The sequence below is a fragment of the Equus asinus genome, chromosome 15 (assembly GCF_041296235.1).
Source record: "Equus asinus isolate D_3611 breed Donkey chromosome 15, EquAss-T2T_v2, whole genome shotgun sequence".
In the NCBI taxonomy this organism is placed as follows: Eukaryota; Metazoa; Chordata; class Mammalia; order Perissodactyla; family Equidae; genus Equus; species Equus asinus.
The window spans coordinates 45,134,245-45,159,664 of record NC_091804.1 but is presented as its reverse complement, the minus strand read 5'-3'; the positions used below and the strand labels follow the sequence as shown (position 1 = coordinate 45,159,664).

Sequence of the window (25,420 nt, the reverse complement as noted above, 5' to 3'; positions counted from 1 at the left end):
AACGAACCTGACTTCTTCATCCAGCTACAGATGGCAGAGGCTTTTTTGACCTCTGAAGAAAGTAAAGAGAAAAACGAAGGGAAAATGCATAGGTGGAAACATAAATTAAAAATTTAAAGGAAGAAAAAATTAAAAGGAACTAAGCACAGTGGTCCTTAGGCCAAGCTTCACATTAGAATCATCTAGAAACTCTTTAAAAAGTGCGCCTGCCCAGGCCCTTCTCTCAGGCCTGGGGTTCAGCTGGTCCCCGGCGCGGGGCCTCCTGGAAGCTCCTCAGAGGCGGGCTCTGAGGGCCGCAGGGCCGATGGGGAGCCCTGCTGGCAGGGACAGCCTGGGCGTGCTGCGGGGACCCTGTAGTTCACAGCAGACCGTCTGTGTGTTGGGCGGTTTATACCTGGCTGGCTGGGGTTCGAGCTGGTGCTACCAGTATTGGCAGTGGTCCACTGAGATCCCGAGATCCTCAGAACTGGTGGGGCAGGGAGTCTCCTCAGGGACTGACCCGCCTTCTCAGGACAGGGCAGCACTGGCCGTAATAAAGGGCTGGCGCTCCTTGAGCCCCTCCCTCAAATGTGTCCCTAAGCGCTCTTCCCACCTGCGTCCTTTAAGGCTCTATGAAGTGTTATTACCCTTTTTTTTACTGATGAGGAAACTGAGGATCAGAGAGGGTGGGAGAATTGCCTAAGGTCACATCACTTATAAAGAAAGGAACCCAGATTCAAACTGAAGTCTGTCTGATTCCAAACCCTTGAATTATTAACCCTTGCACTGGACCATCTCCTGAGGCAAAGCTGACTTTGCTGCGGTGGGGATGGGGCCTGGTGGTCTATCCATCCCTCCATCCACCCCTCTATCCCTTCATCCGTCTCTCCAGCCATCCCTCCCTCCATCCATCCCTTCATCTGTCTGTCTCTCCATCCATCCCTCCATCCTTCCATCCCTCCATCCCTCCATCCTTCCATCCCTCCATCCTTCCATCCCTCCATCCTTCCATCCCTCCATCCGTCTGTCTCTCCATCCATCCCTCCAGCCCTCCCTCCATCCACCTCTCCCTCTATCCTTCGTTCATATCCTTCCATCCTTCCAGGCATCTCTCTACCCTCCATCCACCAGTCCTTCCTTCCGTCCCTCCCTCCATCCCTCTCTCTGTCTGTCCATGCATCCTTTCTTCTCCTCTTCCACCCCTCCCTCCACCCCTCCCTCCGCTCCAGGCTTACCTGAATGAATGTCCTCTAGTCAGACGTCGAGGGGGATAAAACCTATGTGTATCTGATGCGGCCGCTGCTCTTCCTGCCCCCCTTGACTGTCCCCCGTGACTCCTAACTGGCAGTAAAATCCCCATCAGGGCTTGGTGAGAGGCACAGCAAGGACTGGTGGGGACTGTGGCAGACGGGAGAGCACATTTAGTCATTGCTGTGATAGAACGTGGGCCCGGTGTTGCCAGCACAGCTTCTGCCTGTGGCTGCTTTTTCCTTTCCACGCTACTCCATGAACATCTCTCCACACTGATGAACATCCTTCTCCCTCACGGTTCTTCCTGGCGGCACCATATTTCCTGCCACCATTCCCTCAGTGGAGAGCCCAGCAGCAGGTTAGGGGGCCAGCTTTGGCGCCAGACTCTCTGGGGTTTAACCTCAGCTCTGCCAGCTACTTGCTGTGTGACCTTGGGCAAGCTCCTGAACTACTCTGGGCCTCAGTTTCTGCATCTGTAAAATGGGGACAGTGTGCACATCCCTCACACAAGGGTGTCATGTGGATTCGATGAGCCAACAGAGCGAGAGGTGGCACAGGGCCGGGCCCAGTGAGCAGCTCCGTAAGTATAGGCTGCTGTCCTGCGGGCCCCTGAGGAGGAGCAGCTGCCCCAGCCCTCGTGACCCTGCAGCTTTCATTAAACCTCAGCTCAAGCTTCAGGACTGTGGCCTTTGCAGGCCGTTCTCTCAACCCGGGCCTCCGGGAGCCGAGTGGCTTCTTGCAGCATCCACTCTCCCTGGGCCAGGAGAGTGCATGCGTGCAAACCGGGTGGATGGCGTCCACACCTGCCCTGGGGTGGACTGTCCCGGGCATGCTGACCGCTGGTGGGCAGGGATGCTGGGAGCCCCAATGTCAGGCAGGGGCGCGGCCTCCCCTCCAGAAGCGGGGTTGTCAGGTGGGTGCAGCTCCAAGGAGGAGGGGGAGGAGGAAGAGGCAGCCCCCACTCACACCGACGAGGTCCTGAGGCCCGGCCCAGGCCCTCGTCCCAGATGATGGCGACGGAGAGAGACAGCTGGTCAGAAAGAAAAGAAAAATCGGAGAACACCAGGGTGGGGGTAGGGGAAGCAGTTTAGACGAGGGGGTTCAGGGATGCATCTGGGAGGTGGGGGGGTGAGGTGACATCTGAGCTGAGAACTGGTAACTTTTGAGCTGGGGGTAGGGGACAAGAAGGAGCCAGCACAGGACGTCTGTGGGGAGAGGGGCTCTTGCGAGAGGCATCTGCGGGGCGGCAGGACCAGGTCACACTGGCCATGGAAGGAGCTGGGAGTTTGCTCCGGGGCACTGGGGAGCCACAGAGGCTTCTATGCCAGGAACCAGCACGTCCTGAGTTTGCTTTTTAGAAGATCAAGTGGGTTACCGTAGACAGGAGAGGGGAAGCAGTGAGAACAGCGGCAGGACCCCACGCAGCTCAGGCTCAGACACCCAGACCCACACGGGCAAGCCGGCGGATGCAGACATCCCCCAGCCTGTAGTGTGTGGAGTGTGTGTACACAAATGTGACAACCAAATGCCAAGCTCTGTCTTCCAATTCTTGCTGCTCAGCTGTACACAACAGAGGTCTCTGTTAAGGAAAAAGCAAAACTCTCCTGTGGTCCCACCACCGTTAACATCTGGTCTGCTTCCTTCCTCCCGTTTTTATACATATATGCAGGTTATTTTAATAAATCTCCTTTATGTTAGAATTTTTTTCCCAACAAGTGTTAATTTTCTAACTTAGAAAAAAACCCTGATTTTTAATTTCTCTAAAAGTGCCCCCGCTGCAGGGCTGGGGCAGCCAGCAGGCGGCACTGGGGACTCGAGTCGTCTCTGATGCACCAAGTGGGGCTGTCAGATAGGCCGAGCTGGGCTTGGGGTCTCCGGGGCTCAGGGGCGCACCCCATCGTTGATCTCCAGGCCGCTGTGCACCCCAGTGTGGACACACGCTTGGGGCAGGGCGGGTGGGGAGGGGCTGATAAGCAGAGCCGGGCACTTATCAGCTCCAGCAGGAGGCCCGGGAGGGAGTGGAGCCAGGTGCCAGCCCAGCCGTGCCCCGTGCAGACACCCAGCCCTGGGGTCGCTGCCCCTGTTATTCTCGCTGTATCTGGACGGTCCGCAACCTCAGACGGCTCCCGGCTTGGTGTTTACGTCTCTGGGGCACAAACACGAGTGTGACTCAGCAGGCGGGGCAGGCACATGATGGGGCACGCCTGGCTGGCTTTGAGGTGAGGAAGGTGGAGGAGCAAACAGCGGGGGTGGGGGGACCAGAGCCCGGGCCTCAAAGCAGGGCGGCCTGTGGCCTCCAGATTCCAGATTCTCGGCTGCAGTCCGCTCGGCCACACACAGCTCTCTGGCCTTGAGCTGACGGCTGTACGCCCCCAGCTCTCGTTGTCCCGTCTGCGACCTGGGCCCAGCGGGCTTCCACAGCGAGACAGAAACTGCAAGCGTCCTGCATGATGGACCTCCTGCCTTCATCCATGGAACAGAAGGCTTTCTGTATTCCAGGGAGCTACACACCCATAGAGCCCACCCTCTCTCACAGTTAGGGACAGCCATGTGACTAAGTTCTGGCCACTGAGATGGAAAGAGAATGTGGTGTAATTTCTGAGAAGTCTCCTTGGGAAGTCTCAGCTGATGGTACTCTTTTTGCCTTCCCCCTTCTTCCTTCTGCTGCCTGGAACTCAGACATGATGGCTGGAGCTCCAGCAGCCATCTTGTTTCATGAGATGGTCTTGGGGAAGTAAGCCATGCAATAAAATAGTGCAATGGGAAGTTAGAGGGAGCCTGAGATCCTGACAACCGTGGAGCTCTCATTCAAGCCCTGGACTGCCTGCTTTGGATTTCTTTTACATGAAAAAAAAAATTAATTCATAACTAGCTAAGAACCACTGTTATTTTGAGTTTTCTATCGTACGTTATTTGACTTAATTCTAAGTAAAGTAGGTGCTTTGAGACTGTATATATCCAGAGTCTTGGTTGCAAGGGATAGAAAAAAACAAATTAAATAGGCTTATGCAAAAAGGAGAATTTATTAGCTCTTGTAATGGAAAAGTCCAGGGTCTGGCTCAGGCATAGCTGGATCAAGGGGCCCCAAAGGTGTCACCAAGACCCTATCTCTTCCCTACGCCTCAGCTCTACTTCCCCTGGTGCCGCTTCCTTCTTGGGCTGTCTCTCCATAAGCACAAACGGTCCCCCCCCAGAAGCTCTAGGCTCGTCTGCTGCCAGGTGGCCTCCCCAGCAGAAAGCCAGCCTCCTTCCCTAAGAGTTCCAGAAGAAGGCCAGGACTGACACGAACTGACCCGAACTGGGCCACACGCCTATCCCTGAGCCAGTCACTGGGGCCTGGGGAGCAGAACAGCAGACTGTCGGAGCAGAGGAGCCGGGGGGGTGGCCCGAGGGTGCAGCAGGTGGCTCCCCTGAGGAAAACCCAGGTGCCGTCCTAGAGGAAGAGGGTGGACGCAGCAGGCAGGACCTGCAGGTGCCACCCAGGGATCACCTCATCCGTGCAAGAAAGAGACTGAGGCTCCATGAGGACCGGGCTGGACGTGCCCCCCAGGTCGGGGGCAAGCAGGCCTGGGAGCAGCGGCACGCGGGTGACATCATGTGGCCCCCTCTCGTGGGCTGGCGTGGCCGCGGCTCCCACACCCACCCCAGCCCAGTCCCTTCACAATTCCACCCCCAGGGGGGAGTGCCAACCCAGTGGCCTCAGAGCAGCCCCTTGTCTCTGGGCCTCGGTTTGCTCGTCTGGAAAGTGGGATGGTAATGAGGCTCCAACCAGCAAGCGAGGCGGCTCCGTGCGGGCTTCTCACCTGCCAGTGCCCCCCAGGGTGGGAGTCCCCAGTCAATGCCAGGGGCACGGGGACGAGGTCTCTGGCCCCTCTGGGCCCTGCATGCCTCCCCCGAGCTGGACACCAGGAGGACTGACGCCCCGCATCCACGGCCACAGCCCAGGCTGCTGGGACCAGGCGGGGGCAGCCACCGCCCCCCCCCCTTCTTCCCTCTGCGAGGCTGGGTGGGACCCGCCCCCTCACAGGCTGTCACACCTCGCAGCTCGGCCCCTGCCGCCCCCTCACCCCACCGGCCACCTCCAGCTCCCACCCAAACCCTCCCTGGCCACCCGGTGGCTCACGTCCCCCCACTTTCTCCCCACAGTGGGTCAAAGCAATGACCTTTTTGAAACCAGGGCTCCTGCTGACACACGAGGCCCTCACTGAGCACAGAGCCCAGAGCAGCGGCACTCTGGGCTTGTCACTTACCACACGTGTGAGCGAACGTGTTGCGGGAGTGTGTATGTATGTGTCTGGGGTGAATATATTTGCGTGCATCTGTGTGTACACATATGGGTGTGTGTGCACATGTATTTCTGCGTCTGTGTCTCCGCACGTATGCATGTGTGTGTCTGGTATATTAAATGTAATGTGTGTGTCTGTGTGCACACACACCGTATGTGAGTCTGGGTGTGTATATGGACACGTCTGTGCCCCTGTGCATGGGGCCGTGTTTCTGTGTGTGTTCTTGTATACACATGGATGAGTGTCCACGCATAGAATACAGGCGTATGTGGGTGTGTGTGTCCGTGTGTGGGTGCATTTCTGTGTGTGTCTATGCATCTGTGAGTGCGTGCATGAGGGTGAGTGTGCATGTTTCCATGTGTCTCTCTGCCTCCATGAGTATGTGTGTGTCTGTGTGTGTGCATGTGCGTGTGCCTGGCTCCCTGGGTGTGTGGGACCGAGGCTCACAGATGGACCAGGGACGAGGGGACTGATGACATGGGAAGGAGCTGGTGGCCCCCTGGTCCCCTCCCTGCGCAATCTCACTGAGCTGGCTCTAGGGACCTTTTGGAGAAGGCATGGGAAGTCCTCGCCCTCAGAGGACGGTCACAGCCCCGTCACAGCGAGGCTCAGGGTGGTGGCGGCTAGCCAAGCTCACCCTCCTGGCTGGGTGGGATGTCCCTGCATCAGGCCATGCCCTCACCTCTGTGGCAGGCCACCTCCCCCCGCCTCTCCCCGGGGCCCAGGCAACGGTGGCCCCAGTCCTCAGCGTCTTGGTTTCCCCATCTGTGCGGTGGGGACACTGAATGGGCACCTCATGGGTACAGAGACCACCCCTGAGGAGCGGGGTCAGCAGCCCGGACGTCAGCAGTTGTGGTCATTATTGTCACTTGCACTTACTGCTGCTGTGACCGGGAGCTGCCTCCTGTGTGCAGGGACGCCGGCCCTGCGTCCCCGGCTGCCCCTGAGCTCCACGCGGCCCGGCGACTTGGGAAACCCTCTCCCGGGTCTGCCACCATCCAGAGCCCTCAACACTGGGACCCAGGAGGATGTTTATGAGGCCATAGGCCTGTCCCAGAGGCTGCCACCAGCCGATAGTGACAGGAAGCGGGCTGGCCGCCAGTGGCCCTGCAGATAACCCCGCCAGCGCCCGCACCCCCCAGCCCCGGCCGTTATCAGCTGCGCGAACGTCGCCTCCGCACTGGGAGCCCCATGCTGACCTCACGGACCCTCGCCACTGTTTGCATACAAAGATCCAGCGGAGGGGGCGGGTGGGGGTCCCAGTAAGAAAGGCCACCCCTGCCCCTGCCCTGGCCAGGAACCCCGATCCCTCCCTGTGCAGAGGCCGGGGGTCCAGACCACAGAAAGGGGGCCTGTAAATCCCAAAGCCAGAGCGACTGGGACAGGCCTGAGGAGCCCCCCTGGGGACCCCTGGGGGCGGTGCAGGGAAGGTGGCCCCAGGTCCACCCTGAGCCCCCTCGCCCCATCAGGGTGACCCCATCTCACTGCAAAGTCAAGGCTGACCACGTGGAGCAGTCGGTGGACGCTGGGTCAGACCCCGCTGCCCAGCTCTGCACAGCTGCTCAGCTTCCCCACGCCCTCCTGCCCTGCTCCACCGGATGCTACAGGGACCGGCCTGTCCCCTCTCTGTTCCCCCAGCCCAGTCCTCCCGGCTCAGCCTGCCCAGCACACTCCAAGCTGGACGGATGATCCCCACCCCCACTGGGTCCTCTGCCAGAAATCTCTGATGTTCATTCGCCGTCAGTGGAATCAGGCTCAGACTGCGTGCTGGCCTCAGTTTCCCTGCCATTCCTGGCACAGCACCAGCTGCAGGGGACACCACAGGAGAAAGGCAAGAAGCCCCTGCCTCCTGGAGTCGGTGTGGGCGTGGGACAGGGACAGACGAGGATGCAGATGCAGGGGGACATGGTTCTGCCTGCGACCAGGGTCAGAGGAGGCTTCTGGGACAAAGAAGGTTTTGAGCTGAGTGCTAAAGGAGGAGCTCAGCCTGGAAAAGCTAGAGGCTTCAACAGCGAGGCAAAGGCCCTGGGGTGGGCTCTGCCCAAGGAACATTGAGGAGGCCAGTGTGCATCGGGGACAACAAGGCCAGGGCCTCATAGGCCAGAGTGAGAACTTTGGCTTTTCCTTTGAGGACGATGGGGAGCCATGGAGGGCTCTGAGCTGGGGGACGTGACCTCACTTATGGTGAAGAGGACCCCTCTGGTTGTGTGTGGAGCATGGACTGTAGTAGAACAAGCGGCCACTGCGAGGGTACAGGAGACCAGGCTGGTGCCCAGACGGTGGTTGGGAGCAGAGAACAGGGTGAAGAAGGGGCAGATCCCAGACAGGCTTGGCAGGTGGAACCTTCCGGACCTGCCAAGTTGGACGTGAGGGTGAGGGAGAGGCGTCCAGAGCCACCTGGACCTGCATGTCTGGCTCGGCAGCTGTGTGGGAGGGGAGGGCGGGAGGAAGGGACAGACCGCGTGTGTGGGGCCAAGCCCTGCTCTGCAGGTCAGGGGAGGACGGGCGGGCGCCTGGAGAGCCACGGCCTCCAAGCCTTTGCTCAGACTGGCCTCCCCACCAGGAGCGCCGGTTCCAGCCCCTCCTCTGGTCACTAGGAGCCCTTCCGTCCGTCTGCCACTCGGTGCCTCCTTCCCCTGGTGGTGTCCTCTCCTCCCCTGGGGCAGGGGCCTCCCCCATGACAGCATGAGTCACACTGTGCTGAGCTTGCTGGGCGGTGTCTGGGTACCGCTCTCCCTCTGCAGCCTGCACTCCCAGCAGGATCATCCTCTGGGTCTCTGCTGTCTCCCCAGCTCCAGCCCTGTCACCTCCCTAAGCTCATCTGCCACCTACTTCCCCCTCACTGTCCCTTCTCCAGCCACACTGGCCTTCTTGTCCCATGCCCCCCGCCTCAGGGCCTTTGCACTTGCTGTTCCCTCTGCCTGAACCCAGTCATTCTCATCACCCTGTAGTACTTCCTTCACAGTGCTGATCGGTATCTGAAATTACAGTGTCTCCCTGACCAGACCATACACCCCAACGGGCAGGACCCTATCTGTTTGCTGATGACTATCCCCAGTGCTTTGCATGTGACCCGGCACACGACATCGCACAGGATGAACAAATGACTGAGCACCTGGAGGAATGAGTGAATTCAGACCTCTCCAGCCTTAACACCCCCTGTGTCAGGCCTCTGTGATGTCCCCAGTGCTGAGGAGTGGCTCCAGTTGAACTCTGGAGATGCTGGGACGATCCCCGGATTGCGGCCCCTCAGCCTCAAACCGAGACCTTCCTTCCTGTGACCCTGCGCCCCCAACAGCAGGGCACGCCCCCTGCCGCTCTGTGCTCTGGGTAGCGCCCGCGCAGGCTCTGCGGCAGCACCCCCTTCTCTTTGGGAGCTGCCCCCTTTCCACGGGGGCTGATGGAGCCGCCATCTCCCCGCCACGCCCTGCCCCGCGCGCATCCCGGGCCCACGCTGAGTTGCCATCCTGCGGGTTCTCAGCCCCGCTGGGGGGGACGCACCCAGGGCAGGATGTCCCTTCCTCCCTCCTTTGTGGCCGTCCACTCGACGCCCGAGGCGGCGCGGGCCGGCACTGGAGGAGCAGCTGTCCATCACCACTGGCTGCCCGCAGGAGGGCCCGAGGCTGGGTGACCGTGGTGCCCACCGTCCCTTTGAGAGAAAAACTACAGACGAACTGTTTCTTTAAAGAAAACAGGTTTTATTTTTATAATCAGAACATCCTAATAAAAATATTATTATAACATTAGCTACCTTTTTCTCCCGGGCCCTGAGCCTGTGCCAGGGGCACCGCCAGGCGCTCGCCGGGCTGCAGCCAGAGGCCCCGCTTCCCTGAGGTAGGTCTGGAGGGACAGCCCCAGTGCCCCGCTCCCGGCCAGGCCACCCCTCATCTCACCCTCCCTGCCTCCTCCAAGCAGGGCCGGCCCTCCTGGAGACTCCCCAGGCCCCACCACCCCCTCCCGGAGCCCCCGGCCTCGCCTCTCCACCGAGCCCCAGGTCTGGCAGCTCGGGGTGGCACCCAACAGGCGGCACCAAGACGGAGGGCAGCGCACCATCGTGCTCCGAGCCTCCCCACCCAGCTGGCCTGGACGCCGTGGTCCTGCCCACAGCTGCATCCCCTGGGGCCCCATGCCCTCCTGCCCTGGGAGGCGCCAGGTGGCGGAAAGAGGGGCGGGGACAAGCTTCCAAGACAACTTACTGTCGCTGAGCGGGACCTCCTGCTCTGTCCAGAGACGCCCACCCTCCCAGGGCGCCTGCAGGGAGCCAACAGATGTGTGAAATACAGAAACACTGTCACCGTCTCCTGGGGCAGAGCCGTCGACAAAAGGGGATTCCTCAAAGTCACAAATGGGCTCGGGATTCTTGATGGCGGCAATCTCCGTTGAAAAAATAGACTGAAATTCTGAAATCACCTTAGTAGCAAAACTGTGATGGTAAGAAAAGAGTTGCGGGGCTTCCCCGGCAGGCAAGGGCGTGGCGGGCTCCTCACGGTTCTGGGCCCTCGGGTCTGGGGGGCCGCCACGCAGAAATGACACACCTCCCGCCGCCTTCACAGCTTGTGTGGATGGAGCTACAATAAATAGGCAACTCCCTTCACTGGTCCTGGGTTCCCTGGAGTAAGGCATCGCTGAGGGGCAGTTTCTGAGCCACCCAAAGGGTGGCCGGGGTCAGTGGCGGTGGAGGAGGCCCCACCGGGCTGCGGGGGACAGGCCCGTGGGCAGCTCAGTGCAGGGATGGCCGGGAAGCTGGAGGAAGCAGGCTGGTGATGAGCACGAGCTGGGGTGCATCTTCAGGTAGCCCTCGGTCATTCCTTTCTCTCTAAGTCCACCCTCAAGTCACATCGGGTCCTGGACTCAAGGAGGCGCGGACTACAGGCTGTCCCCGGGGTGCAGCGGGGTCCCGCGGGGTCTCCAGAGGCACAGGTACGGGCACACCCAGAGCGCAGTGGCCGCGACGTGGGCCAGCGGCCTCACTGCATCCGGTCGGGCTGCAGCTGCGGGGGCTGGTACTGCACGAAGGCAGTGGCTGTGGGCGCGGCGGCCGACAGGGCCTGGGGCATGGCGGCCGGGTAGCTGTAGCCCACGAAGCTGGCGGCTGTGGCGGGGGATGCGGCGTACGGGTACTGGTCGTAGGCGGCCGGCGGGTACTGGGCGTAGGCGGGGCTGGCTGGTGTGTACTCGACGTAGGGCGAGGACAGTGGTGGCACCGGGGCGGCCGGGATCACCACGCTGGGCTGGACGATGGCTTGCGGGTAGATGTAGTGGGGGGTCAGCCTGTGGGGCAAGCAGAGGGTCAGGGTCGGCAGGCAGAATGGGGCACTTGCGGGCTGCAGGCTGGAGGGGAGCGGCAGGAAGCCAGGCGAGGCCACGCCCCATCCCCAGTCTCCATTCCTCATCTGCAAAATGGGGGCAAGAACGCAACCAGGCTCCCACGCGCACCCGACGGGCCCCTGCGTGCACCAGACCGGCTCCTGCACACAGCACACACACCAGCGGGGCTCCTGCATGCACCACACACACCAACGGGGCTCCTGCATGCACCAGCCGGGCCCCCACGCGGCCTCTGCTCTGGCTGGTCCGCCACCCACAGGGCTCCCTCCTCCCCTCCTTCTAGTCTGTCCTGAAAGGTCTCCTCCGGGAGAGCCGGCCCCACATCCATCCACCCACCTCGGGCCGGCTCCATGATCTGCGGCCCACGTTTGAAACAATTAAGCATTTTAAGACGGCGAGAGTGGAGTAGCACACCCAGCAGGGCCCACCAAGCACGGTCCGTGGAGGCTGCCCAGGCCGTGGGGCCGGGAGGCCCGTATGTCGTCCCCACCCCCCCACCATCCCCACATCTGCCACCCACCAAGTGACACCCTACGTGCTTTCTCATCCAGCGTCTGTCTCCCCAGCCAGAGCCCCGGCCTCTCACCACCGCCCAGCGCGCAGCCGCAGCTCCATGGCTGCGAGGGCCCGGGAAGCAGGTGGCCACGAGGCCAGGCCCGAGCCACGGGAGGGATGCCTTCCGCGTATGGATGGGTCCACGTGCCCTCAGGTCGGCCTTCGCGCTGTCATCACATCTCACAACAGAAAACAGGCTCAGGGGTCAGCAGCTTCCTCAAGGCCCCACAGCGACAAGGCAGCGGGCCTGGACTCCAGGACCTCTCTGCCCCCACGCTGGTCCCAGGCTGCAGACTAACGCGCAAAACCATCACGGAAGCACCGCTTACAGTGCACCGGCCCTCCACAGTGGGGATGGACGCCCCCATGTCAAAGATGGGGAAACTGAGGCTCAGGAAGGCAGTATTGGTGTGTGTCTGCTCTGCTAACCAACTGCTGGGTGGCCCCGGGCAAGTGGCTGAGCCTCTCGGAGCCTCACGCCCGTCTATAACAGCAGCGCCCACGGCACAGAAGACACTGCTCAGTGTCGGGCCCAGAGCACCGTCCTCGGGCAGACGCCACACCCGTCAGCACCAGCATCGCTTCCTCCTCCCCTTCTCCCACCAGCACGAGTCGCACAGGACGGGGCTGCCTGGGGGCGACATGGAGACCCCGCTTCCTTCTGCCCCTAGAAGATGGGCCCAAGCTCCTGGCCCTGCCCCTGCTCCCAAGAGAAGCTGCTTTGAAAGAAAAAGGCAAGCTCTCCGTCCAGGCTCCCCTACACTGGCAGGGGCAGAAGCTGGGGCAGCTTTGGGGAGCAACTGGGCAGCCAGCTGGCCACTGGGAGTGTGTGCTCACTTCCCCCAGCCAGGTCCCCTTAGCATGCGAGGAGCCCTCGCTCCGGAACAGAGACAGACGAGCTCAGGGGACCACAGCAGCACCTATAGGAACGGTGAAAAACCAGACACCTCGAGCGCCATCCACAGGGGACAGGGCAGCATCCAGTGTCCCTCCAGACCGGGCCACCCCCGGCAGCGAGCAGGGGAGGCCCGAGCTCAGCCCCAAGCTTCTCCCCTCCACACCAACAGGGGAGAAAACCCAGAGGAACGGAGATGCTGTTATGCAGAATTGAGATATTTATGGGAAATGGTGATACGGCTTATGCTAAAAAAACCAAATGTGTTACGCCCATGCTAGGGATGCGTGGAGCTGAATTGTGTGAAACTGCCATTTTCAGGTCTGAGAGTCAACTCACGGCAAGTTCACAGCATGCGCTGTTCTGGATGCACAGAAAAGGCAGAGGGGGCGGAGGGAGCACCACACGTGGGGCTGAACATCTTTGCCAGGCAAATGGGTTCATGCGCATAATCAGGAAGGAAGAGCACTATTTGCAACAGCCGAGAGTTCACACAACCCAAGTGTCCCTCCACTGAGGAATGGAAGAACCAAGTGTGGTGTGTCCACACTTGGGAATATTACGCAGCCACGAAAAGGGATGAGGCTCTGACATCAACATGGACGAACCAGGAGGACATCACGCTGCGTGGAAGAAGCAGAAAGGGCCACACAAGGGATGCTCCCCTGATACGAAACATCTGCAGGAGGCAGATCCAGGAGGCAGCAAGTGGTTAGCCCATCGGGGCTTCCGGGAGGGGAAGGACAGTGAGTGCTGGCGGGTCTCCTTTGGGGGCGATGAAAAGGTTCTGAACTAGATGGCGGGGATGGCTGCACAACTTCGTGAATATACTTAAGGCCTTAAAATGGTAGGTTTTAGGTTATGTGCACTTTACCACAACAAAAGCATACACATAAGGAACACCTCCTGAGCTGGGGGAACCCCCATGGGGCAGAGCCGGCCAGACAACTGGCACTGCGGCCCCAGGGATCTGGCAGCAAACCCCTGGGGTGTGAGAATCTGGGGCACACCAGGCCCCGTGCCTGAGGGGTCCTGGTTCCCCAGACCGCATCCCCCTGACCACAGCTGGCGGCTGGCCCTCCTAGACAGCACAGCCCAGCAGTTGCCATGACAACACACCCACGCTGGCCACAGGCGGCGCCCCACACCCACACGGCTGACCTTTCGCCTGTCTGTCAGGAGGTCCAGGCGGCTTCCGCCAGGGACCCCATGCCCTGGCTTGGCCACAGAACCCTCGCTCCTGCTCCCCCTCCAGGAGCCCCTGCTGTCCAGCTGTCCCCTCCCCCCCCCACCGTGGGAACAGGGCCTTGAACAGAGCCAGGCCTGGGATGAATCCCGCTCGGCCCCCCATGCTGTGACAGCCTTCTCAGCTGCCGGCAGGTCTCAGAGCCAGGAGACCACACAACCCCTGGCCTCCCAGAGCCTGGATTCTAGGAGAGGGACAGGCACCCAAACACACCAACCCAGAGCCAGAGCCGGGACTCCTGGGGGGGGGAGGGGCAAGGAATCAGGGGAGGGGGCTGCCCGGAGGAGGTGGCAACTTGATGGAGCTGGAGTTCCCGGCCGTCTCCCCTGCTGGATCTCCCGTGAGCGGGGAGGGCTCTGCTCTGACGCCCACGCCTCGCCCACGGCCTGGCTGTGGAAGGTGCTGGGCACAGGGCCCTCGCAGAAAGATGAGGGCCTTCCCCGCCGGGACGCAAGTTAGGAGACACGATGAAGCACGCATGCATGCCTTGGTGCAGCGTCCACAATGCCACGGCGTCACCGGGCCCCGCGAGCCACACTCGGCTCCTGCAACCTCAGCAACAGTCCTTATTTGGAGACCACGGGCAGGGCGGCCTGCCTGAGATGCCCCGACATATCCGCTAACGATGTGGGGCCCCGCAGACGCATGTCAGCCGGTCCGGGACCCGTGTGACAGGCCCCGGGTCCTGACACGCCCGCACTCGAGAGCCCTGGCCAGGCCGGGGCCCCGCTGTCCACGGCAGGACCTGCGCTTTACAAACGACCCGCTTGAGGCCCCGCCAGGCAGCCAGCGCTCCCCAGGCCAGGTCAGGACCACCTGGAGCCGCCCTGCTTGGACGTCGGACACAGCAAGGGCGAATACTTTGTCAGTTGGGGAGGAAGGGGGACTCCCCTGTCCCCTGACCTGTGGGGACACTGTGTCTACATCTATCCACCTGTCACCGAGGGCTCTGACCCCCATTCTGTGTGTGGAAAGCCCGGAAGAACTTAGGGAGCTTTCCACAGCCCAAAACAGGGGCTGTTGTTACCCTGTTTCCCAGAGAGAGAAACTGAGGCTCAGAGAGGCCCAAGGGACTTGCACCATCACACAGCCAGGGAGTGGCAAAGCAGAGTCTGACCCCTGTCCATCTGCCGCCCGGGACCTGTGGCCACAAGGACTGGCTGCGGGCTGGGGCCTGTGACCCCAGGCCCAACTCAGGGTCAGCGTGGGCCCCCAGGAGGCCGCCCAGATGGCAGAGTGGCCCCCGTACCATGCGCACCCGTCCAAGAGCCAGCAGCCCCCCGTGATTCCGCCCCCACCAAGGGACCCAGTGCGTGTACAGAGACCAGCCCCAGACAGGTGCGCGCCCAGACCTGGGTCAGGACGGAAGGAAGGGGCGGCGGACGCTGGGTTCTGCCACACGTGAGGCCCGAGGACAGGGGAGGGGAAGGAAGTCAGGGCCCCGGCAGGCGGGGGACCGAGCCCCAGGCAGTTGCCCCCGTCCGCCCCTCCGCTCTGCACTCAGACGGTGACAGAGCCCCTGCGTCTCAGTCCCCTCGGCTGCACATGGGTCTCGCAGAGGCTGACCGCCGGCTTGCTGTGAGAACTGAAACCCTGCACCGGAACAGCCTTCTCAGCCGGGGCGGCTGTGCCCCCAGGGGACCCTGGGCCACGTCTTGGGCACTTCCGGTTGTCCCACTGGGGGCGGGGTGGGGAGTGCCACTGGCTCGGGGGGTGGAGGGCAGGGACCCCGCTCACATCCTCCTTCTCACAGGCCGGCCCCCTGGGGAGCACCGTCCAGCACCGTGCTGAAGCCCAGACCCCACCTCAAACCCCCAGGAGACGGGCAAGGACGAGGACTTCTCACTGCTCTTGTGACCGCAGAGCTGGGGGCGTGCACACACACACACACGTGCACACACACATCACACACGGGAACCCGCTGAGCTCCTCGGTGAGAAAGCAAACCAAGCCAAACCCCGGCAGCCCCTCGCCCCGCCCACCGCCAGCCCCACTTCCTCCTCCCAGCCCCAAACCGCCCTGTCACTTCCCTTCTGCTCTGCTGTCCTCCCTCCGAGGACGTAAGCCCCACGAGGGCAGGGACCTGGCCTTGACCGCTGGGTCCCGAGGGCCCAGCACAGCATCAGTCGAGTGCCGAGGGCCTCGGGCAGGCCCCAGCCTTGCCAGCACCTGGTGGCAAAGGAGCCCCCCCAGGGTCACCGCTGCTTCCTGGGCCAGGAGTCGCAGCCCCTCAGAAGGCGGAGGAAGAGGCCCAGCCTGGAATGGCCGATGCCCGGCACAGCTCTGCTCGGCAGGGCACAGCTGGGACCCCTGGAGGCAGAACCTGCCGGCCTCAGTCCAAGGCTGGCTCTGCTGCCTGCTAGGTGCCTGGCAGCCTCGCACTGCCGCGTGGGCCGGGACCACCCGGGGGGCTGCCGTGTGGATTTAATGCTCGGCACACTCCAGAGAACTTGGCAGCACCAGTGACCCCGTCCTGGGGCCCGAGGGAGGGGAAGCACAGCTCCCCCACTGCCAGGACAGACGGAAGGCCGTGCCTCTCATCGGGCCCTCAGCCCCAGCCCCAGGGAGGGCAGCCCGGGAGCCCGGGAGGGAAAACGGACCAGCCAGCCGGACAGTCAGGTTCAGGGGTCGCAGCTCAGTGGCTGGGTGACCCAAGGCCCACCAGCGTGGCTCCTGCCTGGCCCGGCGTTGCTGGGACTTGCAGGGTTGGGGTCTCGCACCCTTGTCTCGGCATAGTCCCCCACAGGCCCATCTCTGCCCCGGGGACACAGAGCCGTGGCAACTGGACCCAGCGCCTCCCTCCTTTGCAGCGTCTCCAGAAGCCCCAGAGCCACAAGGGCCTGGTTTCCGTGCTTCCTGTCCCTCCTCAGAAAGCCTCCACCCCTCCGCTGGGACCCCAGGGCGTCCACACGAGATGCTCCTGTTTCCCAGAACTAACCCCACTGCACCGCAAAGCCCAGGCAGAGGGACGGAAGGAGGTGGAGCCAGGCAGACGGGCGCACAGGCCCGAGAGACGGCTCGGGGAGCAAAGCAAGCCCCAAGCCCCCAGATCATGGTGGGGGCTGCAGCTGGCCAGGCTAAAAGGGCCAGACCACCCCAGAGGGACATCAGCTCAGGCTGAGCCCACCTGGACCAGCTCCCGGGGGGCCAGGGCAGCCCAGGCCGCCGTCCAGCACCCTCTGCTCAAAGGGGAATGGGCCAACGTCTCTGCTCAGACCCCTCACCCCCAGGGTTAGCAAGGACACCCAGGGGCACCCCAACTGACATGCCCAAAGGAGACCAGGGGTCCAGGGCGAGAACCCAGAGTTCAGATCCTGGCCATGCCTGTCCACGTCCCTCAGCCCTCTCTGGCCTCAGTTTCCCCATCTGTAAATGAAGGATGCCATAGAGCCTGGAAGAGCCTCACTGGGTCCCTGGATGTCCCTTTGGAAGGCAGAGGTCTCAGGGCTCCGAGCAGCAGGGTCTACGAGCTCCCTGGCAGGCAAGGGGGTGCTGACAACAGCCAAGGGCAGCCGGCGTCCCAGAGACGGACGCCCGCACTCTGCACACTCGAAGCAGAACTCCCAGCGAGAAAGGAGTCAGCTGCCGCCCGGGAGGACTCGTTCTGAACGCAAGGCCACCCCCGAAAATAAAAATAAAAAAGGCAAATGAGCCCCTTTCACTTTTTCTCCTCTCTGGAGGTTTTGCCCACTGTGCTGCAGACGCCCATGGCTGATGGGGGCAGGACTTCAGGCCTCTCGGCTGGGGGAGGAGCCTGCACGTGGGCCACCAGCGCAGGCAGGAAACCAGGCCACCGCGGGCCTCCCGGGAATCCCCAGAGGCGGGGACATCCAGGCTCTGTGGGGCCATGAGCTAACAGGCAAGTGCGGGGCAGTGGGACGCAGCAGGTGAAACCTCTGCCGTGGGACGTGGATGAGGCCAGTCCTGGCCCAGAATCTCCACTGCAGCCTGTCCATGCCCCAACTGCTGCTCCTCCCCCAGGGCTGCACCCAACACTGGCCGCCCTCACCGCCAGGACCAGCCCGACCTTCCGCTGCGCAGGCCCAGAGCTCTGGAACCTTCTTGGACTCCTCTTTCTTTCAAACCTTCCTTAAGACATATTCAGAATCCCACCCTTCCTAGCACAGCGCTGGTCTCGGCAGCCACCACAGCCTTGCCCCAGATCACCTCTGGGTCCCCTCCTGGGGCCTCCATCCTGGCCTCAGTGGTCCAGGCCCACCCAGCAGGCAGACGATGCTCCAAAGGCACCAGTGACGGAGCCCTCCTCCACTCACAGCCCCACGTCACTCACAGTAACGTCCGAATGCCACCCGGGACCACCAGGCCCCACACGAGGCGAGGGCCCCTGCTGGGCCCTGACCCCCCCCATCTCCCACTTCCCCCCATCTCTCCTGTCGGCCTCCCCTGTGGCCAGCTCCTCTCCCTGCACAGCTCCTGCTGCCCTCTACGGCCTGATCGTTCCCTTTTTTGTTTGTCCCCTGCTGCTGCAGGATGCTCTGTAACTGTCAACTGGGACCGGGTCTCCCTTCATCCCCACAGCGTCCCCAGCTTGGCACAAAGCAAGCAAATATTTGTCAAACCAACTGACTGAATGAACGCACAGCTTCCTCCTTCCACCACGTGGGAGGGGCTGGGAAAGGATCCGGACGCCCCTCAGTGCTCTGCAGGGCACTCATCGCATCCATACAGCAGATGGGGAAACTGAGGCTCAATGAGGAAAGTCATGAGATAAAGGGGGCACAGAGACAATGCGCGAGAGGGGCCTCCAGACTCCTCCCCTGGTGCTCTCTCCACTGCAGCGTGAAGGGGGCCCAGCAGCCCGCATGCCCTGCTCCGCGTCCCCCAGGGGCTGATGGAGACACCGTGCCAGCCCCAGGTCAGGCCTCTCGCCTGCACCCAGGGCTTCCGGTCGAGGCTCTCCAGCCCAGCAGAAGGGCCCCTCCTGAGGGCCAGTAGCGACGGGGTGAGGAACTCGTCCTTGGGGAGGGACCCAAGACGCCCCAAGGGCTGGTTTCTGTCATACCAGACGAGGACAAACAACAGGTGTGCAAGGGCGCCTGCCGGGGCCACACGCCGGCCCCCGCCTCACTCCAGTGAGCTGCCAAACAGGAAGCTACGGTGTGGGGGCAGGCAGGGCCACCCCAGACAGCCTGAAAGTAAAAACAGGCCACGGCACGTGACACCACCGGGGGAGAGGGCACCAGCTTCCGCCCACCCCACAGCCTCTGCTCTGACCTCACTTCCTGCCGTGCACCCACGGTGCTGACCCCCTGACGGCACTGACTCCCCACGATGCTGACCTCCCCACCGTGCTGACTGCCCCCACAGCACTGATCTCCCCATAGCACTGACCCCTTGACAGTGCTGACCCCCCACGGCGCTGACCCCCCATGGTGCTGACCCCCTACGGTGCTGACCCCTCGACAGCACTGACCCCCCAAGACGCTGACCCCTCAAGGCACTGACCCCCCCCCAAGGCGCTGACCCCTCACTGACCTCCCTAAAGCTCCGACCGCCCCCATGATGCCAACTCCCCCCAGGGCACTGCAAATCCCCGGGCTTGATTTTTATTACTTCATGTCATGAAATAATGAGAAAAATTTCAGAAAGTTACAGCAACAGTAGAGAGGTCGTGTGCACCCTCCCGCAGCGCCGAGCACATCACCACAACCAGGAGCCTGACGCGCGGCACGTGGCGACCAATGAGGCACCAGGCCTTGTCAGATGTCCCCGTGCTTCACGCGGGCTAACTTGGGGACGCCCTGGCGCGTCCGTCTCCAACACTCTCACGCACAGACCATCTCCCCAGTGTTACGACCACAAGGCGCACCGCTCGGCCTCGGCCAGGACGCCATCACCACGGCGCCCCACGGTGCAGACCGCTCCTAATGGTGGGCTCCCCTGCCGGAAAGTGCCCTGAGGTGGGAGCCGACCGTGTCTTCCTTATTCCGAGTACCTTGGGCACAGGGCTGGCACACAGCAGGCGCTCAATAAATGCTCTATAGGTCCTGCCTGGCCTCGTGTGCTCCGCCCTTGCAGAACATGGACATCTTCCTGCCACTCCCTGTCCCCTCCTGCCCTGGTGTGACCCAGGGGCTCGGCTCAGACCCTCCGTGAGCACACGACCATGACCTGATGATGGCGAGGGTGGCAGGTCTCAACCTGGGCACCGAGGACCTTCCCACGGAGGGGACAGGGGTCCCGGAAGCTACAGGTCAAGCGGGGTGCACACATGCCCGGGAGGTGGTCCCATGGCCTTGTCAGTCCCGAGGGCTGGCTCTGATTTGCCCAGGAGCTGACCAGAGGGAGGGGCTGGGCCTCGTGAAGGAACCAGGGCGCCAGAGCCCCAGCTCAGGCCTCTGCCCCGCGCCGTGTGCGCTCAGGCAAGCTTCTCCTCCTCCGGGGCCACACAGGCAGCCACGCAACAGACCCCATCACGGGACTGCACAGACGCGTCACCGACAAATCCCGGGCCTTCCCGTGCGCCCGCCCCGACTGATGGGCTCCACATATGGCCACTCCCTCAGTGCGCATCAGCCCTGCGAGGGGCACCATCCCCGACACGGACCAGGGATGAGCCCAGAGAGGAGGGTCTGGGCCTGGCCTTGAGCCCAGCACAGAGGGTGGGGGCCACCCGGCAGCCCTGAGGACCCTGTCCTGTGGTCTGGGCCCACAGGGCCTGATCCCACGCCTGGCACGGAGCGGGCTCACAGCGAACAGGCATGGAGCCCAGACCAAGGCCCCCTTAAGAACATGGGAGGGCTATGCCCAGAGGAGCAGCTGGCCCTTCAAAAATAACCCAAGAAGTGGCTCCAAGTGCAGCCAGCCCCGGGATAAACCTTGGATCCTGGCAGGCCTCTGGCCCAGGCGAGGACAGACGCCCCCTGACGCCACGAGGCCCCTTCCAGGAGGCTCTGCCTGGACACGGGCCCTCTCCCCACGGCCGTGACCTTGCCTGCAGCCCACAGCGGCTGCCCGGCCCCCAGCTGGCAGAGAGCCGCTCAGCTGGGCGGCCTAGGCTGCAGCTGTCTTCCTACCGCGATGGAGCCGCTTGTCCCCTGGCCTCCCCAAACCCCAGGCCTCGGCCCACACACAGTTACATGACAGAAACACACAGGCCGAGGCAGGTCCTGCAAGACCCCGTCCAACTTAAAACAAGGACAACTGAGGGAAGAGGATCCAAGCAAGAAGCATAAGTGTGACAGTCCCCTACAAATCTTCCCACGCCAACGTCCACGACCCGGCGGGCAAGGGCTGCGCGGGGTCGCAACCAAAAGTGGAGTTGCCTAGGCGTACGAGGGCAGCGGCTCCAGGAGAGGGGCCGGGCAGGAGGGGGGCTAACGGGCTCCCAGACCCAGGCTGCCTGCCGCCACCGGCCTGACGTTCCGGGCGCTGAGTCAGGCCCGTGCCCTGGCTGATTGTTTGCAGAGACAAAAGGGACGCTGACGGCCCAGCTCTGTGGCCAGCAGCCTGGCCCGGGCCCCTCCGGGCAGGACCCCCAGGAGCCCCTCCCGTGCCTGGGCCCAGGCAGGCCTGTGGGGAGGGGGCGACTGGGAGCGGCCTCGGTGCCCTGGCCACGGAGACTTGAGCTGGCCAGCCCTCCCGACCCCACGGCCATCTGGGTCTCCACCCCCTGGCAACCAGCAGCCAGAGTGAGGCTCGTCCCAGGGATTAAACGCCAGCCGGCGGACTTAGTTACACAACATTGTCGCCTGAAGTCGGGAGCACACAGCTGTAAAATGTGTGACCAACTCTGACGACCCGCACATGGTGGCACTCTGGGGACCAGCAGGGGAAAGGCCGGGGTGCCCCTCCTGCCCACCTGCCCCAGGGAGCAGTGGCCGAGAGCCTGGGCTCTGGGGCCAGCCCACCCAGGTTCCAATCTCATCACCTCGGCCGCCCTGGACAGGGTGTTAATCTCTCTTTAACCTTTCTTTGCCTCAGTTTCCCCATCTGTGAAGCAAGGACAGTATCAGTCCTGACCCCTGAGGGCTGCCGGGAGGACAGAGAGAACGTGGAAAGCACAGAGCACCCAGCCCTGCACAGACCCTCGGTTAGGAAGTTATCAGTCCTATTTTCCAGGGGACGAAACCAGAGGCTCAGGAAGAGGATGTCACTTGCCAAACGGAACCAGCTGGTAAGCAGCAGAATCAGAACTCACACCCAGGCCCACAGGCTCCAGTGGCCAAGCACGGACAGTGACGCTGGCGTCCCAGAGGCAGCACCGCAGGTCAAACCGGGCCCAGCGGTGGGCAGGGAAGGTGCTGCCGCATTTTACGCCTGAAAGAGCCGCTGGCACTGGAGGCGGATGGCCCAACCTCTGTGCAGCTGGCCCCTGCCCCCGGCAGCTGGTGTAGACCCGAGGAACAGCGCCATGGCTACGAAAAACAAGGCTCACTCTCCTGGGGCGGCCTGAGTCCCAAAGAGGAAGAGCCTGGGGTGACGATTGGAGACCGGGGTATCCCCAAACACCTTCCAAGACAGCTCCAGACATCTCTGAAGCAGGTCCCAGGGCGAGAGGGAAACCCAGAACCACCTGCTCCCCGCGCCCTGGGGGCTCCCTCCCAGGTGGACAGACTGGGAGCTGAGCTCGCACATATCCACCAAGCCATGCGGAAGCCACTGTGCCGCCACAGACGCTGCCTGTCGGGCCAGCACCCGGGATGGCGGGCACACTGCAGCTCCTCGGTCACCTGGCCGACCAGCCCAGTCCACCCGAGCCCCGCTACCCACCCTGCTCCTGCCCCTGGTCCACGTGCCCCAGAAAGCGAGCTGCTCCTTAAACTGCGCCTCTCGAGGGCAGGTGCACACACACACACACACACACCTGCCACACAAAATCGAGGCCTGGGACTTGGTCTCTGCTAGCTTCAGAAGTGCTAACCTTCTACAAGAGGGGCCTGTTCCCTAACTGCCTCTCCACCCCCAGAACGACCTCTACCCCCATCAACCGCTCCTGCACTGGGGCACACAGCCGACGTCAGCCACGGGGCTGGGAAGCAGAGCGCACGCAGGCTCCCTGGGCCCCTGAAGCGTGTGTCTGTCCTTCCCAAGCAGCTGCCAGGCCTTATTAGATGTTAAAAAAATAAGAGGCGGGAGAGGAGGCCTTTTTCGGATGGGGAGAGTGGGACACGCTGCCCCAGAGCACGTCAGACAAAAGGCTGCAGGCCCCGCCCACTGGGGCCTGGGACATCTGGGCCTGATCTTGCCTCACCTGCTGCCCCTTTCACAGACATGGAACCCCGGTCAGCAGTGACCTGCTGCCGCCATCTGCCGGGCACCGGAGCAGGCCAGGGGGGGCGTCCCAAGAAGAGCCTAGGCCAGCTCTAAGAAGGTCGCAATCACTTCCAGAGTGCCCATCCTAAGACCTCCACTCCTAGAACTCCAGGAGCAGCAACCATCCCCATTTCACAGGGGAGGAACTGAGGCACAGTAAGCTGCTGGGGGTCACACAACTAGGAAGGGGAAGCTGGGATATGAACCCAGGCAGCAGGCCCCAGAGCTCAGGTTCCCCGTCTCTGCGGTGTGGCCTCTGCCAGGGGGAAAATGCGATCCTCCTTCCCCAGTCCTCTCAGCTTGCCCCCTGGCCACCCCTACAAGGCAATCACGTTTCTGGAAGCTTGGAGAACGTGCCGGTTCTCAGACATGGAAAGGTGGCTGCAGACAGCACAGCGAGGCTGCTGGGTTGGTTGGCGGTCCTGCAGTGAAGGACGCCCTCGCACCCATGGGTGCCCACAGTGGGAGACCCAGGAAGGTCACGGCCCGCTCGGCCTGGTCTGCCCCCACCCCCACCAGCCACGTCCACTCACCCGTACGTGCGCTGGACCAAGGTGGGGTGCAGCTGCTGGACGCCGATGGCAAAGCCTAAAACGAGAGACAGCGGGGGGCTCGGCCTCATTCAGGGAAGCGAAACCACCCATCCCCACACCTTGAATCAAAGAGAAGCAGCTTCCCCTCCCCTCCCAGACCACCCCCACGTGAACCCCAAGCTCAGCCGAAGCAGGCCAGGGGCCCCGGGTGTTCGTCCTCCGGGGGCCAACTTCCTCTCTCGAGGACAGCTGACAACTGCTCGAGGCACCCCCCACACCCTGTCCCACCAGCACACGCGGCTGGAAGAAGGGGTCCAGCCCCGAGCTGAGGGATGACTGCCCTGTGACGGCTCTGCGAGCACATGATAGCCGACTGCCACTCCTGGGCCAGGGCACGGGGGGAGCTTTTTCCACCCCACAGTCACCGAGATACCGACGCTGAATATAGCAACCGAGAAGAGCCAGGAAGGGAAACATAGACTCACCCGGCTGGAGGTTCCGCGGCTTGGCACCCAGATAGGCCAGGTTCACGTTGGCCTTGCGGCCGTCGATGTTGGGGTTGGGGTCTTTGCAAGCCCTCTCAGCTGCCGCCCTGTCGGCCATAGTCACCTGGAGGAACAAGGAGGCATCAGGGGCTTCCCTTGCGGGTAGGGGGAGCAGAGGGCGCTGCCCTGGGACAGGGTGCTCACTTCCCTCCACCGGGGGTGCCAGCTACCCAGGGCGCTGGGCCAAGGCCCCTCTGACCGGGCCTGGGGCCCTCCCACAAAGCTGCCACCGGGGTTCCAGCTCCCCCCTCCAAGTTGAAGCGCTGGGAAACCTTGCCTTCAAGGACAGACACAGTCCCCAGGGGAGAGGGGCACCCCAAAAGGGAGGCAGGGGCCCGAGCCGGGCCTGCCCGCCAGCGGGGCGTGCATTTCCTCATGGGAGGGGTTTGGGGACACCGTAGTTAGAAGGGAAGTAGGAGGCTGTCTTCGAGCCGCTTTTTACTTAAGTTGACGTTTATCTGGGGCGCCCGAGGGGGCTGCTGGAATATACGGGGCGGCTTGCTGAAGGGCTCCGAAGCGGCCTAGGGTGAAGCCTCCGCTCCTCGCCCTCTTGCTGCTCCAGGAAGTCCCGAGAGTAGTCACCTGTCCCCAAAGCCTCTCCACAAACTTAGGAGTCCTCCTTGAGCACAGCGGCTCCGCTTTTTAACCCGGCGCGGGGTGGGGGCAGGGAGGCAGGCCAGGGGAGGCGCGGGCGACACCGGCTGGAGCTCGAGCCGCCGCCCCGGAGCCGGAGCCCAAGAGGGGGCAGCAGGTGCCGGCGCGGCGGAGGCGCCCCGGGCGCTGGGCGTGCGCCCGCCGTTGACTCAGCGCCCCGGGCCGCGATAAGCGCGGGGCGGGTGCGCGCCCGGCCGCGGGGCCACTTACGAAGCCGTAGCCGCGGGACTTGCCCGTCTGGCGGTCGGTGATGACCACGGCCTCCTCGATGTCCCCGAAGCCCTCGAAGTACTTCCTGAGAGAGGCGTCGGTGGTGTGGTAGGGCAGGCCGCCCACGAAGATCTTGGTGAATGTGGTGTCCTTCTGCGAGCCGTGCATGGCGCCGGGGGCGGCCGGGGGCCGCGGGAAGCCCGCGCTCGGGGCGCACGGCGCGGGCTGCAGCAGCATGGGGGGCGCCCCGCCGCCTAGGGACCCGGGCCGCGCGGGGCTGCGCTCATGGGGGGCGGCGGGGAGCGAGCGGGCAGCAGGGGCGCCGGGCCAGCCGCCGGGCCCGCCCACTCGCGGGCCGCTCCCGCCGTGCGCACCGTGCGCTGCGCTGCGCTGCGCTGCGCTCCGGCCGGCGCTGCGGGCACTCTGCGCCCCGGCGTCCGCCCCCGGGCTTTGTAGCCGGCCCCACCCCCGGCCCGCCCCGGCCCCGCCCCCAGTCCGCTCGGCCCGCCCCGCCCCGCGCGCGGGGGCCGCCGGGAAGCGTAGTCCGGCCCGCGCGCCCCGGGGAGCCCGGCGGCTGGGCGCGAGCGCGGGTGGGGGCGCGTCCGGGCGGGTGGTCGCCGCTGCGCGAACGTTCTTTGCCGAGCAGCGACTCCGTGCCCAGC

General features: G+C 63.3%; 1 protein-coding gene across 1 annotated transcript; it reads right to left on the bottom strand.

Moving 5' to 3' along the window:
* Positions 1 to 9,193: 9,193 nt before the first annotated feature.
* On the bottom strand, positions 9,194 to 25,191 carry RBM38 (RNA binding motif protein 38). Its single transcript, XM_014831950.3, has 4 exons — positions 24,759 to 25,191; positions 23,835 to 23,958; positions 23,350 to 23,404; positions 9,194 to 10,787 (listed from the first exon to the last, which is right to left on the bottom strand). The coding sequence occupies exons 1-4, from the start codon at positions 24,993 to 24,995 to the stop codon at positions 10,484 to 10,486; spliced, it is 720 nt and encodes a 239-aa protein (XP_014687436.3). The 5' UTR covers positions 24,996 to 25,191; the 3' UTR covers positions 9,194 to 10,483.
* Positions 25,192 to 25,420: the final 229 nt, after the last annotated feature.